This window comes from Limanda limanda, chromosome 21, assembly GCF_963576545.1.
Source record: "Limanda limanda chromosome 21, fLimLim1.1, whole genome shotgun sequence".
Lineage (NCBI taxonomy): Eukaryota > Metazoa > Chordata > Actinopteri > Pleuronectiformes > Pleuronectidae > Limanda > Limanda limanda.
The window spans coordinates 1,677,219-1,696,794 of record NC_083656.1 but is presented as its reverse complement, the minus strand read 5'-3'; the positions used below and the strand labels follow the sequence as shown (position 1 = coordinate 1,696,794).

Here is a 19,576-nt window from a genome sequence, read left to right as displayed (position 1 = left end):
GACAGTCCTGCAGGTTCGGGGGACCGTGGAATCACCGGAGACCCGGTTCGGACCTGAGACCCGGTTCGGGCTCGTTCGGGTTTTTTCGTTTCGGGGACGAGGAGCTGAGAACATCGGGTGCTGTCCGTGGTGCTGAAACCGAGCGTCATGCGTCGAAATGAAAAACGTTGACGGTCCTAGGCGGTGGCTTGGAGCTGGAGAACAGCCTCTCCTCCGCCTTGTATCCGGTGAAACCATCAGAATACAACAAGCCAGCAGGTCGTGAGAGCTCCACACCTCAGGGCGATTCGATCTAAGCCAGATTTTCCTCTCCTCCGGTTTTTCGAAATTGAACGAATTAATCCTCGAACGTGTCCCAGATAATAAAGCAAAAAACTTACCAGATCTCCAGCCTGGTGCGAGGTGTCTCCTTATGGTTAAAACAGAAAAACCATGTCGGAGAAATTGAAAAAGCAACAAAGAGGGAGTAATCCGAGTCGAGGAGAAGCCAGAGGTGGAGGAGCACGCCCGGTGCAGGCGGTGCGCAGGCGATGGAGGCAGTTGTGGAATGGATGCTGGGATGAGGATGTGCTGCTGGTCCTCCTGGATGCTGCGAAGCTGATGTTGTGGATGGAGCCACAGACTGACGCAAAGGCGGTGGTGGGGCGCCGCTGTGCGCTGTGTGCTGGGAAACTCCTCCGCCTATAGACACACCAGCAGCAGCAGATCATGCGAAGTGAACCCAGTGAACCCACTGCGTGATCTCCTTCCTGGCTCCAACCAACGCCGTGGATTTATAAAGACAACCCTATAGAGCCATATTGCACCTTTGCATTACGTCACTGACCTATATTTAAATCACCATTTAAGCTTTAACAATAATCTCAACCTGTTTATAACATCCACACAGTATAAACTCCAATGTAACTTGTGGTTAAAACACAATTTTACCATTTGTGCAATAGCTATTCTTGTTTTATGCAAATATGATGTATGGAAATTCTCCTGTTGATCAGATATAAAAGCTACAAACACATCATTTGTTCTTGAGGAGCTGACCCAGGGTTTCTCCTATAAGCTGTATGCCTCAGTTTAATAACATACGTGTTAAATATTATTTAATAATTACCTTTTTGGCCTCTTATAGTTGTTATTCATTTCATATACCTGCCTAATAAGATGCCAATTATTGATTTGTTCTTTAGAAACAAACAATGATTCCAAGTGGAGACAATTTGCTGGATGGAAATTAATGAGGGACATTCTCCTTTTGACCACGGACACAAAATAATTAAATTTGTATATTTTATTGTTCAAATTAAAAGATTCTGAATGACGTGACTGTAAGCTACATGCTTCAGTTTATGGAAATGTATTTAAGATATATTGGATATTAAATGACATTTGTTTTAGGCAAGTTGACATCACTTTACAGTATTACCAAATAACAGCATATAGACAAAAACATTACACAAAAACAATTGACAAATAAAATTCAATCACACATTTCCACATTGTGTTAAAAGCTTTTGTTTGATTTATTTTTCAACTGTGTATCAAAAGCTGCTTTTTTTAATCCTGTGTTATACAAAAAAAATGTATTATTAGGGCCCGAGCACTGATCAAAGGTCAGATGAGGCCCTATTGAAATTGTAAGGATTATTATTATTATTATTATTATTATTATTATTATTATTTAGGCAAATGAATGAATGAATTGGCTTTTTGAGGGCTTTAATTATTAGTGCTGTTGTTATTGTTATAATTATTGTTATAATTGCTGTTGTTGTCATGGTTGCTGTTGAAGATGATGTTGTTGTTGTTGACGTCTACAACATAAATCCACAAAGAAGAAAACAACCGTGTTTTTCACCACTTCCTGTCAAAAACTACAACCCCCACAATCCCCCCTGGACGCTGTCGTGCGCTCACGTCACACACGCCAACTACCGCAGTGCACGCTGGTCCTTTTCACTCAGGAGCATTTGAATAAGGAAGATGGCGGCTGCAGCAGTGGTCGAGTTCCAGAGAGCCCAGGTCCTCGTTAGCACGGACCGCGACGCCTCCATCGACATCCTGCACTCCATAGGTGGGTGTCCCCCGGCGGCCGGGTGGAGGCGGACACCGTGTCCCCTTGTCCCCCTGTCCCCCGGTCCCCCTGTCCCCCGGTGTTAGCCTGCTAGCTAGCGGCGGTGTGTAGCCGGAGCCGGTGCTGACTCACTGCGGAGCGCTAGTGGGGGTTAGCCGGCTGTGCTAGCTGGTTAGCCGGCTGTGCTAGTGCTAGGCCCTGGGCGTGAGACGTGTAGCGGCTCCCCGTTGTGTTGTGTTGTGTTGTGTTGTAGTTTGTAAAAAAGTGTTGTTGTGTAGCGTCGCTCGGTTTTCCAGTTAGCTTCAATTCACAACCCGTCACGCTAGCATGGCAACCGCTGCGGCTAACGTCATTAGCTTGTTGTTAAACCCCCCCCCTCAACCCTGTGTTATCATCACAGTGACGGGGAGGATTGTGGGTTCGATAACCTGTGTTCTCTCACGTTTGTGTGTGTTGTTGTGTGTTAATCATTGTGCTTGTTAACTAGTCGGAGTGTGATTGTGTGAACTCTGAACCACCGGTCCTCAAAGTGCCTTGTCACAGCGGCTCGTCAGCTGTCACCTGTTTGGATGATGTGTGTCCATCACACTGCTCGTTACTTCGTTACTTCGTTACTTACACAACATCTGCACAATGTTGTCATTCAACAAACTTAAAGTCAAACTTCCTCCAGGTCTCTCCTACCTGCGAGTCTTGTGTTTTGGTTTCTGGGCTCGTTTGGATAAAAAAATGGCCACTTCAGTGTTTGGGAACATTTCAAGGACGTTTATTGACATGTTGTATTATTTACAGAGAACAATAAGAAGACACAATAGTTTCCCTGAAGTTCTGCTAGATGTCAGCTCCCAGATCAGTTCAAGATCCACGAATTGTTCTCTGAGAAACCTGGGAAAATGTAAAACACACCATTTCACAATGTTAAAGAGTGACAGGGTTCCTGCGGGGTCTTAAAAAGTCTTAAAAGGTCTTAAATTTAATAATCGAAATTTTAGGCCTTAAAAAGTCTTAAAAAGGTCTTAAATTTGATTCTGCCAGAGCTGAGAAGTTAGAGGTTTTGTAGTGTTCGATGGGATTTTAATTTCCTTCTCTGGACATGTTTTATGGAACATCCTTTTATTTCAATTTATTTCAGCATGTTTAATGCAAGTTTAAAGCATGTTTAAAGCTTGTTTGACTTGTGTATTGTTATTGTTCTTATGTTGAATGGGTATAAATTTACTTTGTAAGTAATTCTGTGACTTATTACTTCTTTCATAGTAATTTTCCTTCATACTTTTTGCCAGTATGGTTGTGAAATAGGTCTTAATTTCTATTCAAAGTGGTCTTAAAAAGTCTTAAGTTTATCTTGTTAAAACCTGTAGGAACCCTGGAGTGAAATGAGTTGTTCCCTGAACTATCCTGCATCCTTCCAACTGGTTTCCTGTTAATCAGACAGCGGTGAACACATAACTTCCCTGGCGAAGGTTTAAAAAAAGGCGTATAAAATGATAGAGAACCCACTTTGACTCTTGAAAGTTCACATGTTGCATTGTGTTGGGACTTAAAAGAACCACCTGATTCTCATGGGAAGTGGTTTCCTCTCTTTACAGTGAGGAGAGATATTCAAGAGAGCGATGAGGAAGCCGTGCGGGTCAAAGAGCAGAGCATCCTGCTGCTGGGGTCGCTCCTGGCCAAGACGGGACAGGCTGCAGGTAAAGATCTAACCCACCGGCTCACTAACACGAGTGTGTGCCAAGTCCAGAGATCATCTAACAGAACTTATTCCGTGTTTAATTCTATTTATCCAGAACTGGGGGGTCTTCTGAAATTTGTAAGGCCCTTCCTGATTTCGATCAGCAAGGCCAAAGCGGCCAAGCTGGTCCGCTCTCTGCTCGACCTCTTCCTGGACATGGAGGCAGCGACAGGGCAGGAGGTCGACCTGTGTCTGGAATGCATCGACTGGGCCAAGGCCGAGAAGAGGACCTTCCTACGACAGGCTCTGGAGGTGAGGAGACGTGTTTCTTTGTGCTTTCACAAAGGTGTTAAATGCACAAACCAACTAAATAGGGACCCCCCGATACGATACTATCACGATACTTAGGTGGCGATACGATATGTATTGCGATTCTGTAAGTATTGCGATTCGATATTACGATTTCCTGGGATTTCTTTTGGTTATTTTTTTTTTTTAAATACTGGACCATGGAAAAATGTTGAATCATACCTTCAAATACAACACAGTCAAATTCACTTAGAGCTTTACAAGTTTTATTTCAAATATCAACATTAACTTAATGACTGCTGGGCAGCCAATAGAGAAAATAAATAAAAATGTGCCCTATTATTGTATAGCCCCTGTCAACTGCACACAAACTGACAGATTAAGAAATGTAATCCACCTAGGCTTCTTTTAAACAATAAATAAAAGGTAAATTAAATAGAATGAATAAAAGTTTACTTAAAATATAAACTTTGAAATAAACAAAAAGTAGGCTATTGTTGTTTGCATGTAGGCGATACAAAGCTAGTGCTTGGGTATGTTTAGATTCTTGTGCAAAAACAAGAGCTGGTCAACTTGCTCTGGGGTGATGTTGCTCCCCCCATATATCCCCCCCGGTATAAACCAATAAATATGTTTTAAAAAAAAAAAAAAAAAATTGGGAGGCAGCATGGCGATTTAAAATCGTCATTCACAAGAATCACGATTTGTAACTGAATCGATTTTTCCCCCGATCTCTACAACTAAATGTAATATAATCCTCAGAGGACATACTGCACTGTCAGCATGCCTCACTGCCAGAGCTTAGTCTCCCCCCAGCTGCCGTCATCCTTCAACCAGAAACACCCGATGTGCTGGACAACATTTAATATAAATTGTCCAGTTTCCATAGATGGGATCTACCCCCCCCACCTCAGTTAGCGCTGACATGCAGCAACAATTATGTTGTAATGATAGTGAAAACAAAAGCAATATCTCCAGATATAGCTGCCGTGTGAAGGATCAGATTTAACATCTGACTCCCGAGTGGGCGACGCTGTGGATTCAGTCACATTGTGGATCAGTCAATAGATATGAATCACCGCTGGTGTGGGAGAGGCCAAATGAATAAACTTACATAAATCAATTTGATGTTTGTCTGAGGAAAAGTGACAACAAGAGACGCTGATGCCTCTTCAAAAGTAATAAATCAAATAATTGTTAATATGATTTGGATTTTGTTTTTTTCCATCTCTGTATTTACATGAAAAATGTGTTTAAAAGATAAATAAAAAGGAAAACAAGCACAACATGTGTCTGCATGGAAAATATCCTGCACGGATCAATAAACAATTTTTCCTTATCGCTTCTCTCTGAAGCGTCGACTCTGCTTCTCTAACGGCTTCCTCTCTTCTTTTAGACTCGGCTCATCGCACTGTATTTTGACACCAAAAGATTCCAGGAGGCCTTGGCGCTTGGTGAGTTACCCCCCCCCACCTCAGTTAGCAAACATCAACAACAACTTCTAATATAATTTGCACATTTATCCCCCCCAGCTGTTTTATAAAGAGATTTCTTTCTCTGCCTCAGGTACCCAGTTGCTCGGCGAGCTGAAAAAGATGGATGACAAAGCTCTCCTGGTTGAGGTTCAGCTGCTAGAAAGCAAGACGTACCACGCCCTCAGTAACCTGCCCAAGGCCCGGGCCGCCCTGACCTCAGCCAGGACCACCGCCAACGCCATCTATTGTCCTCCGAAGCTCCAGGCAGCGCTGGACATGCAGTCAGGTCAGACGGGTTTGCTGTTCTCACCTGCAACGTTTACACAGCACATTTTTGTTTGTGGAAAAACAATCCTTGTCGTCAGTTGCTTGATACGTCCACTGGATGGCGCTACATAAGCATGGACTCAGTGTGCAGAATTACATTTCTATCATCTTATGGTTATTGCACATTAGATGCTTTTCACTTCAGCCTGTCTTTTATTTCAAGAAGCGGGAAGAAGAGTTTTTTTAAACCAACGAATTAATATCACGTTGGTTTAGTTACACCCTAAAGAATAAACTAAATATTTATTTCATAATGTCAACAAAACATCCATGTAGCAACTCTGTCTTAACAGTAGTTTGTAAAATGTTAAGTGTAAAGTCAACAAAGGTCTTAATATGAATTAGAATCTCACACAGCTGCTCAGTTTCTGTTGACTTGGACTTCCTGTCTGCCTTGTTGTGGCTGTGGATGATAACGATGGTTCTGTGTTCTCTCGGTCGCAGGAATCATCCACGCGGCCGAGGAGAAGGACTGGAAGACGGCCTACTCCTACTTCTTTGAGGCCTTCGAGGGCTACGACTCGGTCGACCACCCCAGAGCCGTCACAGCTCTCAAATACATGCTGCTGTGCAAAATTGTTCTGAACGCGTGAGTAGTTCTTAAAGTTTCATTTTCAGACCACTGTTATATTCCAATATGGCCTCTGAATCCTAACTGGTGATACATATATGTGATTGTTTGTTTCTCTTTGTGTCCTCCAGACCAGAGGAGGTACCGTCCCTGATCAGTGGCAAACTGGGCCTGCGACACACCGGCCGACAGGCAAGTCACTAACTGGAACATGCGTTGCTCTCTGAGGGTTTCTAGGTGCATTCATCTTTTATTCCTGTAGAATGAAACTTACATTGTCTTTCTCCTCTTTCTCTGTTCAGACAGATGCACTGAAAAGTGTCGCCCAGGCCTGTAAGAACAGATCATTAGCAGACTTTGAAACGGTAAGAGTCTTCTCAGTCTTTCTGGTTTTCTCTAGCTACTTTTTTTACCTGCTTATTAGGGACGGGAATCAGCAGGGAGCTCCTGATACGATACTATCACGATACTTAGGTGGCGATACGATATGTATTGCAATTCTGTAAGTATTGCGATTCGATATTACGATTTCCTGGGATTTCTTTTGGTTATTTTTTTTTTTTAAATACTGGACCATGGAAAAATGTTGAATCATACCTTCAAATACAACACAGTCAAATTCACTTAAAGCTTTACAAGTTTTATTTCAAATATTAACATTAACTAAATGACTGCCGGGCAGCCAATAGAGAAAATAAATAAAAATGTGCTCTATTATTGTATAACCCCTGTCAACTGCACACAAACTGACAGATTAAGAAATGTATGCCACTTAAGTTTAAGTTTACTTAAAATATAAACTTTGAAATAAACAAGAAGTAGGCTATTGTTGTTTGCATGTAGCCGATGCAAATCTAGTTCTTGTGTATGTTTAGATTCTTGTGCAAAAACAAGAGCTGGTCAACATGCTCTGGGGTGATGTTGCCCCCCCATATAAACCAATAAATATGGTTTAAAATTTTTTTTTTTTTTAAATCGATTTGGGAGGCAGCATATCGATTTAAAATCGTCATTCACAAGAATCGCAATTTGTAACTGAATCGATTTTTCCCCCATCCGTACTGCTTACTGTCGTACACTTTACTATTGATTGGACAAAACCTTGTTGTCCGATATGCGATATATTATCATGTAGTTTTTGTAGTATTCTGTGTCACTGTCACAGTATTTAAAGTCAAAGTTTTGTGTCTCTCAGGCCCAGAAAGAGTATAAAGCAGAACTGAGGGACGACCCGATCATCAACACTCACATGGCCACACTGTACGACAACCTGCTGGAACAGAACCTCATCCGAGTCATTGAGCCCTTCTCCAGAGTACAGGTGAGCAAATATCCTGCAGAGTTTTCGCTGTTCATTAAAAAATAATGAAATATACGGTTGGGAGAAAAGAGAACATTCAAAATCGAATGCGAATTCAAATCAGACGTCCTGTAGTTTCCCTCATGATCCAGCAGGGAGCGCTCTCTCTGCAGGACTTGTCATTAAAGTACAATTTGTGTAAACTGGATTTGGGGCGAAAGGAACTCGCAGGAACTTTCCACTAACGAGTTTTAGAGTGAAGTGCTGCCTCATGGATCATTGGATCCTAAATCTTATCTGATTCACTTCTCCTTCTGTTTGCAGATAGGACACATATCAGATATAATCAAACTGTCAAACGTGAGTATCTTTGCATCTTGAGGAATAAAAGTGTCACTTGTGTCTTTTAAAATGTGAGTTTAATCGTGAATCTTTCTCCTCACAGGGGGAAGTTGAGAGGAAATTATCACAGATGATTCTGGACAAAAAGTTTCACGGTAATTGTAAAAGTAAAAAAATCAGATAAACGCACTAACCAGGCAGCACGTGAATCCTGTTAAATCTGACCTTTATGACCCCGATGCAGGAATTCTGGACCAAGGCGAAGGCGTCCTGATCATATTCGACGAGTCTCCGGTGGACAAGACGTACGAAGCCGCTTTGGAATTGCTTCAGAACATGAGCAAAGTCGTGGATTCACTTTACAACAAAGCCAAGAAGCTGACATAGGTAAATCTGACTCTTTACACATTAGTCCAGGCAAAGTAGCGTTTTACGACCGACTAATTGTAAAAGAATTTTTTTCAGCATAGATTATTTCTATGAGGTGTCCAGAACAACATACTGAAAGTCCTAAGAAATCCTAGTTGAGGAAATATGTTTAATTCTCATCAATGTGCCAATAAGGCAACAATACACCCCAAAAAGACTAATTTTTTCCTTTACTCCAATCAAAATAAAACTTTACACAATGAAAGTAACCATGAAACGTAACATTTTTTGTATTACAAGTTTCTTTTGAAATGAATTTGACAAGAACATGAGCTCCACACTTATTGAATATGTCCTAATTTGCATAGGCAAACACCATTCATATGTATTACAAATACATACATAAATTCATTTTCAAAGAAACTTGTAATACAAAAAATGTTACGTTTCATGGTAACTTTCATTGTGTAAAGTTTTATTTTGATTGGAGTAAAGGAAAAAAATAGTCTTTTTGGGGTGTATTGTTGCCTTATTGGCACATTGATGAGAATTAAACATATTTCCTCAACTAAGATTTCTTAGGACTTTTAGTATGTTGTTCTGGACACCTCATAGAAATAATCTATGCTGAAAAAAAATTCTTTTACAATTACTTCTATTTTTGGCTCCAAAATGGGCTACTTTGCCTGGACTAACATGTCAGCATAGAGACGTCCCAAATGGCTGATTCCTCATTAGCGTCCTTTAAGTTCACGTTCAACACGTAGACTTTATTCCTGAATGTGGTAATAAATGTGATTTTTGTTTCCTTGTGTGTCCTCAGAGAACCCCCCCCCCCCCATGCGATGGAGGAACTGTGTGTGTTTGACCAGCGTGTGAGACGTTTTAAGAAGGAGACACGGGAGAGCAGTGAAAGTTCCACAAGTTCCACTGACAAGTTCCTCTCCTCCCCCCTCCCTCCCCCCCCACACGGACAATTAATCACTTCTCTTCTTTGTTTGTTGTTTTTTCTTCCCCCCCCCCCCCCCTCCTCTTCCTCCCGCTCCTCTTTGATTTTGATATCTCTTCAGGATTCTGTAAAACACTCAGCGGCCAAGTCAAGGCCATCAGGGAATATTGTACAACCACAGTTAAAAGAAGATTTAAAAAGGTTTAAGAATACATATATGTTTATATCTGCTCTGAGGTCGGGCTCATCGCGGCCCCTCAGCTGACTCCACTGCGACCTCTCGACCTCTGTGACCTCCAACCTCTGCTGCCGCCCAGTGTCAGCAGGAGCCGAGGCGTTCTCTCTCCCCCCCCCACCACCCCCCACACACACACATCATATCAATGCCAACAGTTATGTCCCACCCCTCTGCGCTGTATTTCAGATATGTATTAAACTCACTTTATTTGTTATTTGTTGGGGTTTTGTGTTGTTTTTTTGGTTTTAAAAACACGAAAGAAGAAGAGAATCAGACGGTTGCCACATGTCTGCCCCTCCGGCTTGTGTTTACGTTTCTTTAAAAACAGACGAGATGCCACTACACCGATCGTGCCACTCCCCCCGCCCCCCCCTCAGTGTTTGGGTGCAGTGTGAGACAGGGGGGGGGGGCAGAGGTGGAGTTTGCCTCTGAGAGTCTGTGAGTTTTCCCCCTGAGTGAGTAATTCTCCATTGTTAGTTATTAGCACTAGTGTGGTATGCTAGTAACCAAACAATTTGTATGGTTCTGAATTTCTGTTTTGTTTTGTTTTTTTCTCTTATAAAGACATTTTCAAAAATAAATATTTTGTATTTTAAGGATTTTTTGTCTTGTCTCTTGCAAAAAAAAAAAAAAACAGCAGGAAATGTACTCGACAGTCGGGTGGAGCTGTTTTCAGAGGGGCAATCAAAAGGGAATATTTCCATCAGTCTGAAACAATATTTAATATCAGTTCCCTCTGTTATTTGTGACTAGTTTTGAAAACGCAGCATCACATGAAAGGGCATTAAATCGATTTAACTGACGGCTTTGGATGTTTTTATTTTTATCAGGTGGAAAACTGCATCAGAACTTGACCTCAATTGTATCCACGATATTTTAGCTTCATTTCTGCTCATTGGGACGAAATGGAGATGCGTTGTCTGTCTTTATTTACTGATTATAATTGTGATTATGAGTTCTTGTATCATATTTCTCCATTTAAAACCCAAACATTCAGGACTTGCACTTCAGATTCACATCCACTTACCAACAACTTCATGATTCTAACCATTGAAAACAGATGTAAAGCTTGTGTAGCTTCTACTACTGGAAACAAAAGTATAATTATTAATTATTATGTTTTCAAAAACAGTTACAAAGTGCTTAATAATAACACAGAAGGCAATAATCAATAAAAAGACCGACCAGATAAACGGCTTTCTGGTAGAGGAACTTTCTGAGGGGCTTCACCAGTATGAATAATATAATCACATTTTATCAAAATGATCAGAGCTGATATTTAAATGCTGATGAATCTTCCTACAGACATGAAGTCCTTGGTCTATTTTAAAGAATGAGAGAACGGGAGACATGTGCTACCACGATCCACCAGCAGATGGCAGTCAAGTTAAATCTCTATAACTGCGACAGACCTTCACAAGAAGCTATTTGCAAGACATATTTTGGGTCAAATGTTCTATTATTACACAATTTCAAAAGAAGGCCAGAAAAAATCAATACATTTGAGATGGGTTTTTTGTATCTTTGTAAAGGTGACCAGTGAACCAGGAACGTGCACCTCTGCTCCATAAACAACAAACTTACTTTGGATTTCACTTTAATATGAAATTTCCATGTGAGTTCACTAAATAAATTAAATGTTAATTTATATGTATAACATATTTAATCAGATCACTTGATTCACTAACTCTACATGAGAGAAATATACTTAATTAGACGTGTAATGATGTAATAAAGATTCATGACGCCTAATTGAAATACATATTAGTATGTATTCGGCACAATTATGTTCAGAGAGAGAGAGAGAGGGGGTGAGGGAAGGGGTGGTGAGTGTGTGTGTGTGTGAGTGAGAGAGAGAGAGAGAGCGAGAGGGTATGTGTGTGTCCGTGTGTGTGTGTGTGCATTGGGTAACCGCAGCAGCAGCAGCAGTGTGTTTCCAGCAGCTCCAGTTTTCCGCGGACACGAGGACGAGGATTTATTTCGCAGACTCCAGAAAACACGCAGGTGAGTGTTTGTCGTCTTTTCTCGCGTTCTCTCACTTTTCTCCTGCGCACATGTGTGTGTTCTGACTGAAGGTGAACACACACACACACACACACACACACGGACACACACACTGTGCAGTGCGGAGCCTCCTCTCTCTCTCGGTGCTGCAGTCCGGTCCAGGTCGCTCAGGTGCGCTTGTTTTACTCATCCACAGTGTGCGTGTGCGGACTCTTAACAAACTGTGTCTCATGAATTCAAGACACATTCTTCAACCTTTAATATTCTGGAATCTAGACTCTAGAGTCTAGAATCTAGAGTCTAGAATCTAGTCTCTGCGGATCTGTCCTCGGTCGGTCGCTCCACATCTGTGACGTTTCATTGGTTTCAAATTATTCTCCAATGCATTAACTTCCCTTGGGTCAGATTAATTCCGTAAGAATCTGTGATCAGAACATTTCTATTGTTTCCTTTGCATCAGAGGAAGTTGGGGAACAAGGTTTCATGTTTCTTCAGATCGGAAGAAGTTTCCTTTAAATGTCAGTTCTCTGTTATCCAGCTCATTGGAGAATAAAACAATTAGTTTGTGTTTTCATTGAAATCTTCTCTTCTCTTTATGGATTCAGATTTGCTCAGTGCACGTGCTCCACCTGTTTGTTATGTTGTGTTCTCTTCTCCTCTTGTGTTGTGTTGTTGCTTCCTCAGAATTGCTCCTTGTCATTAGTGCGTCGTCCTCAAACACTCCTACAATAACCTGTCACTTGTTGGATTTGTGAAACTCCTCCGGGCGTTTGACGACAGGTTTCAGGACGTGAAAAGTAAACAGAAGGAGTCTGAACATATTTGCATCTTCGTTCAATGTGGAACCAGCCGGTCGTGAAGTCAAGGAGCCGTAAAGCAACGATGAGCTCGGAGCTACAGTCGACACAACAAACCTCCGGGAGCTGATCGGACGTCTGGAGGATCTTCTCGTGCTCTGGAGTCTCTGTTTGGGACGAACTACATCTGTGAGCAGTTCGTTTCCAAATGGCAAAGATTCAGTTTGCTCACGAAGGCCTGAAGCAAACCTGGAAAAAACATGTGCGAGTAGCGTCATCACTACCATCTGACATCAGACGTTCTATAATCCTGAATAAATCAGGCAATGTCATGGTCAGCTCGAACCCTTAGGACCCTTCAGCACTTCCCACTTCTGGAGGATCCAAGACAATGTGGAGAATCTTTCTGAATAATTCCACTGAGCAGAACATCAACACCGGGTCTTGGATTGTTGTAGGTTTCAGATTCCGCCACACGAGTTTAGATTAAATATCAACAACGCTTATTTCTTATTGTTTCTAGCTGAAAAAAGCTATTTGTTCCAAAGCCTTCATTTAATGGAAACCTTCTGACTCTAAAGACGAAGCCAATTTCCCTGTGCATCATAACTTGTGCGGCGCGGTGGCGCAGCGGTCGACCTCGTGACCTCACAGCAACGAGCCTCTGGAAGCTGCGTGGGTTTCCTCCGGGGATTCCCTCCCACGGTCCAGAGACACGCAGGTTAATTGCCCTGTAGGTGTGAACGGATGTTTGTTCTGAGATCAGCTGGTTCACAGCTCCGTGACTCACGCCTCCATCCCATAATACTTTCAGATCCTACAGATCAGACACTGGATGATTTCAATAAAACACAGGAACTGGCAGAAGAAGAGTCGTGGAAATTAAGTGTTTGTCCAAAGAACTCAGAACTTCTACCAGAACGTGAGTGTTTTTATTAAAAGGCAGATTCGTTTAAACACATAATATTAAAAACCTGTTATGTGTTAGTATAAATTGGACATATATTATTAAAGCAGAGAAATAACACAGAGACGGAAGAATATAAACTATAAATGCAGTTAAATAACAGAAACAGTTCATTCTCCTTGCGATTCAAATGTTTAAATAGGAGAACATTTCTGATTTCAACCTGTTTTATTGATCTTTCTGCAGAAGTGTCAGGCTCAGTATTAACACATCATCCTGACACATAGAAAAAACACGTGTGAGTAGCGTCATCACGACCATCTGACGTCAGACGCCTCACCACAGAGAGGAAACACTGATTCTTGAGATCACCAACATAAACGTCTCTAATCCTCTTTGCTCTAAAACTAAAGAACTTCATATTAAGTGAAGAACCTCTGTACAAGCATGAAGTTAATTTCACTTATTTTTGAATCTTTTTATTAGAATGTGTTAATGTTCAGGCTCCGAGCACCGAGAACTCATTTACTGATCTTTCTGCTGAAATGTCAGGCCGGGTTATTTAGCATATTGTTCGTGACAGATGGAAAACAGCTTCATCAGATTCTGAAAACCTCGTGTGTGCATGAACAGAACTCGTTTCCTTCTGTTGGACGAGCAGATCAGTGGAACTCGGTTGAAACGTCTCAGTTCACTTGTCTCCGGCCCAACGCTGCGGATCAATAAACAGGAATAAACAAACGCTCCTTGCAAAGTGAACGGTGGATCAGGCGCCGCCCGCTGCTTTGTTGGATTCCTCTCGTCTCCCGTCAGGCGTGACGCGCTCGTCCTCCTGCCGCTGCCGAAGCAGATGTGTTTACTTTTCCCTCCTGGAGTTTCCATGCTTTCATCAGCGAGGCCACAGCGAGCTGTCAGCGCACGCAACGCAAAAGCAGATGTGTTGAGACGATTGTGTGTTTGCTGTGAAGGCAGCGGCTTGAAGCTGAAGCTGAAGCTACATCCATAATCCTACATTTCAGTTTGAAACGCTTGAACTTTAGAGCCGCTGAACCAGTTTGGAAACGCTGCTGGTCCCAGTTTGAGTTTGAAAACTTTGGGTTCTAGTCTGGACGGACTTTTCATGGAGAAGTGAACTCGTCTTTGTCAGACTTCTGCATCAAATCGTGCTGATGAGAACTAAAAAAGAACATTCTGATGGATTCTCGATTATATTCTTTTGCATTCTGATTTATTCCCGATTAATAGAACAATCTGAAGTTGGGGGACACAAACTTGAACGTCTGATGTCAGATGGTAGTGATGGCGCTACTCGCACATGTTTTTCCAGGTCAATATGTTCGATCTGAGAATTCATATTCATTTCCTGCACAGTATGAACTGGGATTCAAACTGGTACGGAGCCAAAACCCTCATGTGGACCAGTTTGTTTTAGTTTGAAAACCGTTTCTTGAATGAAAACCCAGTCGTGTGGGCGTCGGCAGACAATGGAAACTTTTAGAAATAATCCTGAATGAACGTCAGATACTTGAATCTCCTCCTGCTTCATGCTGATGAGTGACTAGCAGCAGCAGCTGTGGAGATTAAACTGGTGATTCCCCGGTGTCACCGCCTGGTGCAGAGTGAATCCCAGTGTCGACCCTTTGATCAGAGACGGAGCCGGAGCGCCAGCAGCCAGGTGGAGAGCGTCCGGATGGCACCGGGCCGGATCTCCTAATCTCCAGATCTCCCGTCCTGCTGCTCCGCCGTGCTCACGGTTCATTAAGAGATGAAGTCGTGTGTTGTAGAATCACTTCACTGGGATTCGCTGTTTAACTCGCAGAACTTTTTAAGTGGCTTTTTATGTAACGTTAACTCGCTCCTTCACTTCGGCTGATTGCTTGTTGTCGTCGGAGAGTGATCAAGCATGTGAGCAGGTTTTACTGATCCTGGTTTCAAGTCGGCAGTAGAGTTCACCTGAGTTCCTTGTTCCCATTGGACGATATATCTGAAGACATCGTTAATCAGGCATCAGAGTAGATGAGTGAGTCTAATACCTGATGACCTGTTAAAGGTGTTTCATCGACTAAAGGAGACGTTTCATGTTTTCTCTGTTTCTTTCCTCTCGTGTCTTATGAAGATTTTCTGTAATTGTTAAAGTTCTGCAAAGTTAAAAAACACAATGTCTCTAAAAACCAGTTGTTTGAGACAGAGGCTGAAAAGAGGAGCTGCAGCAACGGACAGTCGGAGGAAACACTGATAAAGAGATCGAACCTGAACATGAGCAGATTATGAATTGAGTTGCATTTTCTTTTGTACTTTCTACGTCTACTTTGAAGTATTTTTTACTGCACATTAATCTGACGGCTTTACAGTAGTTGCTGAAATCTTTTTCATATTAAGGTGTTGGGTTAAAAAAGCACTAGAAGAAAAGCAGGGACTGGTTGGGTGACATGTTTCCCTTCATCGTGTTGCATTAACACTCTGTTTTCTGTTCTGCTGCCCAGACTCGTCTCCGCTGGAGGAACATCTCACCTCCGGATACACACACACCCCCCCCTCACACGCTGTGTACAGGCAGCTGATTGGACCCGGGTGTGAGCGGTGACCATGGGCGAGCAGAGGTCCGTCCAACCCGTCCTGCTCCTGCTGCTGCTCCCGCTGCTGCTCGCCAGGCTGTCGCAGCTGTGGGCGTTTCCCTTCAGCCCGTCGCTGGACCTGGACGTCACGCCCAGGACAACGGTCTTCTCCAAAGGTGTGTGGGGGGGGGGGGTGGGGGGGGGTACAGAGACATCTCCTTTCACTCAGGACACAAGGACACTGTGTGAAGTGAATATAATGAACCATGTTGTTGTAGCTGAGTTTAGAGCTGGAACCTGCAGCAGCGGCTCAGTTTCAGATCTTTTTTATTCAGTATCATAATAATCCAGTTGCTCTGCAAACATGATCTGGAAAATACTTTTTGCCAATTTGTACACAAATAAACAAACGATGTCAACATATGGAACATTATGGGAACTGTACTTGCAAGTTGTTGACTGTTAAAAACCCAGATTCCAGTTGCCTCCGTGCAGCTCTCACCTCACTGTCCTGATTTGATGCTGCTGCAGCTTCCTCCTCCTCCTCCTCCTCCCCCCCCCCCCTCTAAAGAAGTGGCACAGATTTTGAAGTTGGCCCTGAAGACGTCTCCTTTATGCTCCGAGTTATTAATGCTCTCTCTCTCCAGCGCTGTCCCAGATCACACGGCTCAGCAAACTCTTCTAATGAAACAACAGACAGGAGCTGATCCGGGTCCGAGCAGAGAAACCGCTGAGCACACGGGTTCTTCGGACACTGGCGTTTTCACACAAACATACAATCAGCACCTCTGCGTCCCCCCCCACCCCCCTCTCCGGTCCTCAGAGGACGAGTATTATTAGAGGACGGGTGGAGGAACAGGGTCGACTCATAAGAGCTGGAGAGAGAGAGAGAGAGAGAGAGAGACGACGGGAGAATCAGAACGATGTGACCACGAACATCGTCTCCAGATCGGCTCCTGGAGAAGTGCACTGATAGATTCGGTGCGTTTGATTCATTCAGGAATATTAATATAAATAAACTTTGAATAAACAAACGACCAGCGCTTGCTTTAATATCCACCGTTACTTCTCAGCTAAATGAAAAGGCTCCTCAGTCGTGAGGCAGCACAGTGAGTTTCTAACGGCGTCCATCGTCTGTTCTGAAAGCTCTGACTCGTCCCCGGGTTGTTTATCTCCTCCCCTCTGACCCGGCCTCGGGTTATAAATCACACGTCCTCTGCTTCCTGTGCTGCAGCCTCATCATCGCACATCTTGGTTTTCTCTCTTTGCCCTCGCACCAACTCGTCCTTGACCTACTTTCCATCCACTGGGGGAAGCGAGTCCGTGCACGTGTGTCAGCTCGCGTCTCATCTGTCTCCATATGTGTCTGAGTAAAAGGGTTTGGGGGGGGGGGGTATTTGGACGTCACTTTCCCTGTAGAAACACATGTGGGTGACGTGTGTGTGCGATGCTCTATATGGGAATAACGTAGATGTTGTACGTGGGTGTCGCCACCTATGGGCGACCTTGTGGGAGGATTGATGTAGTGTCTCTCGGCCGGGTGGGGGGGGCTCAGGGTGATGAGAGAGAGGAGAATCGTTGGAGTGGATCCTCGTCCCGGCTTCATATTCATCAGGACAGAATGAATCGATGATGTCTGTGTCGTCACGGAGCCGGAAAAATCAGATGATGCAATTTGAAGTGAAAGAAGCAGGAAGTCAAATCAACCTCACTTCCTGTTTTAGTCTCATTTCAGTCACGTGATTTGTGTTTTGAGGCGTTTTAGTGAGGACGCGGATAAAGGTTGTTCTTTTGAAATGATATTAAAGACGAGCAACAGACGAAGACTATGGAGGACCATACATGACTTAAGTATAAATAAATAAATACAGAAATAAATAAATAAATACAGCAATAAATAAATAAATACAGCAATAAATAAATAAATACAGAAATAAAAAAGGAAATAAATTAATTAATACAGAATTAAATAAATAAATATGTTAATAACAACAGAAATGTCTAAATAAATGTCTTAAATATATTTGCACATTTATTTATTCCCTGATTTATATTTTTCACGTTTTCAATCACCTTATGCTAATGAGAAAGGCGGGCCTAACCGCAGTCTCGAGCAAATATATTTAAGACATTTATTTAGACATTTCTGTTGTTATTAACGTATTTATTTATTTATTTCTGTATTAATTAATTTATTTCCTTTTTTATTTCTGTATTTATTTATTTCTGTATTTATTTATTTATACTTAAGTCATGTATGGTCCTCCATAGAAGACGTCAACAGGACGAGAAGATTCCAGATGGTGATGAGGACCGATCTCCTGCTGCTTCTTCAGATATGAAACACAAACTGTCCTCGTGTTGGTAAACATCCTCGTGTGGAGTTGTTTGTTGTTTTGTTGACAAGTTATCGATCCATTTATCCGTTAATAGAGAAAGTTCTGCAGCTTCAGGCGATTTCACCGGATTGTGTTGTCACTGTTTGACCGAGTTCTGAACTCTGATGTTTGCCACCAGACCTGAAGTAATGCACTTGTGAAATATTGATGCTCCTGTAACTTGCTGCCGTGTCGAGGTTTCGCTCGTGAGCCTCCATGTTGATGCTTCGCCTTCCCGTGCACCAGGAGAGTTTTCTCATCTCGTCTGGAGATCTCAGATCCGACGAGTGGAGCCAGCGACGGTTCAACAACTCTCAGTTCAGCCGAGTCTGTTGTTGTGTGAGTCGAACGTCCGAGCAGCTGCGTGTCCAGCACGTTGAACACAGACAACATCGATTATTTACTCACATTATCAACTTGGCCACGGACGCTGTTTGTTTGTTTTTCCTCTGTGGCGTCATTTCACGCTTCGGACTCTTAAATCGGCAAAGACGTCCATGAGGACTTGATCCTGTTCCGATGTGACAGAATCTCATCGGTGATTCACTGAAAGCGTTTGTGTTTAGATTTAGATTTCTTTATTTTATCCACACAACGGGGAAATTCACTTGTTACAGCAGATAAGAGAAAACAGAATTTAAGTACCAGTGCCGAAGCACAATAAAAAAGATCACAATATGTACACTACTAAACTACACATAATGAGAGTACAGAAACAAACAACCTGCAAAACAGACACTGTGCAAAAGCAGGTACTGGGGAGAAAGTGGAGTGATGTAAGTGTTATTGTAATGAAAACAAAAGTATTATAAGTAATATTGCAACAGTAGTGACCATGATACAGAAAATAATTAAAAAGTAAGTGACCCTAATATAAATAATACTACAAGATAGCATAATGGAAATATAAATATTGCAATGTAACCATTATAAGTGTCGGCTTCTTTGTGCCTCTGCTGCTAAATCGATCCCTTTTTAAAACGTCGCTGGTGCCAAAGATGCCAGAACCCAATTTTCACGACATTTTCCAAAGTTCTTGTCTCATATGTCGACCCCTGTGATCGACAGGACGTCCGTTAAGGATTGAGCAGATTGACTAATAGGATGGAATAACTGAGGAGACGTTGTGTTGTATTGTGGTTCAGCAGGACACCCAGTTGTGCGTTTGTTCTTACACAACACCGAGTCACTTCCCTGGCTCTCGGGCCTGGTGCAGAAACCAAGAGAAGCTTATATAATGTGGACAGAGTTGACAACAGCTGACAGTTCTTACACTGTTCAAAGAAGTTAAGTCAGGCTTTCCTTCCAGCATTTG

The 19,576-nt window shown here is 42.5% G+C and overlaps 2 protein-coding genes across 2 annotated transcripts in view; both read left to right on the top strand.

Annotated features, from left to right (window-relative positions):
* Nucleotides 1-1,976: 1,976 nt before the first annotated feature.
* psmd11b (proteasome 26S subunit, non-ATPase 11b) lies at nt 1,977-8,451 on the top strand. The gene is made up of 12 exons (XM_061094697.1): nt 1,977-2,068; nt 3,658-3,759; nt 3,856-4,052; nt 5,446-5,503; nt 5,616-5,810; nt 6,296-6,440; nt 6,554-6,614; nt 6,725-6,787; nt 7,618-7,743; nt 8,047-8,082; nt 8,168-8,219; nt 8,309-8,451. The coding sequence occupies exons 1-12, from the start codon at nt 1,978-1,980 to the stop codon at nt 8,449-8,451; spliced, it is 1,269 nt and encodes a 422-aa protein (XP_060950680.1). The 5' UTR covers nt 1,977.
* A 3,077-nt stretch (nt 8,452-11,528) lies between these two features.
* The window catches only part of sema4gb (sema domain, immunoglobulin domain (Ig), transmembrane domain (TM) and short cytoplasmic domain, (semaphorin) 4Gb), a 32,317-nt gene continuing 24,269 nt past the window's right edge, over nt 11,529-19,576 (top strand). The window contains exons 1-2 of the mRNA XM_061095476.1: nt 11,529-11,624; nt 15,812-16,059. Coding sequence (XP_060951459.1) covers nt 15,915-16,059 — 145 coding nt within the window. The 5' untranslated portion in view covers nt 11,529-11,624; nt 15,812-15,914. The remainder of the gene's footprint in view (nt 11,625-15,811; nt 16,060-19,576) is intronic.

Bases quoted from the DNA above. Each gene is read 5' to 3' on its own strand.
- psmd11b (XM_061094697.1), top strand. From the start codon at position 1,978: ATGGCGGCTGCAGCAGTGGTCGAGTTCCAGAGAGCCCAGGTCCTCGTT. The intron at 5,504-5,615 runs GTGAGTTACCCC...TCTCTGCCTCAG, and splicing joins CCAGGAGGCCTTGGCGCTTG to GTACCCAGTTGCTCGGCGAG. The intron at 7,744-8,046 runs GTGAGCAAATAT...TTCTGTTTGCAG, and splicing joins AGCCCTTCTCCAGAGTACAG to ATAGGACACATATCAGATAT.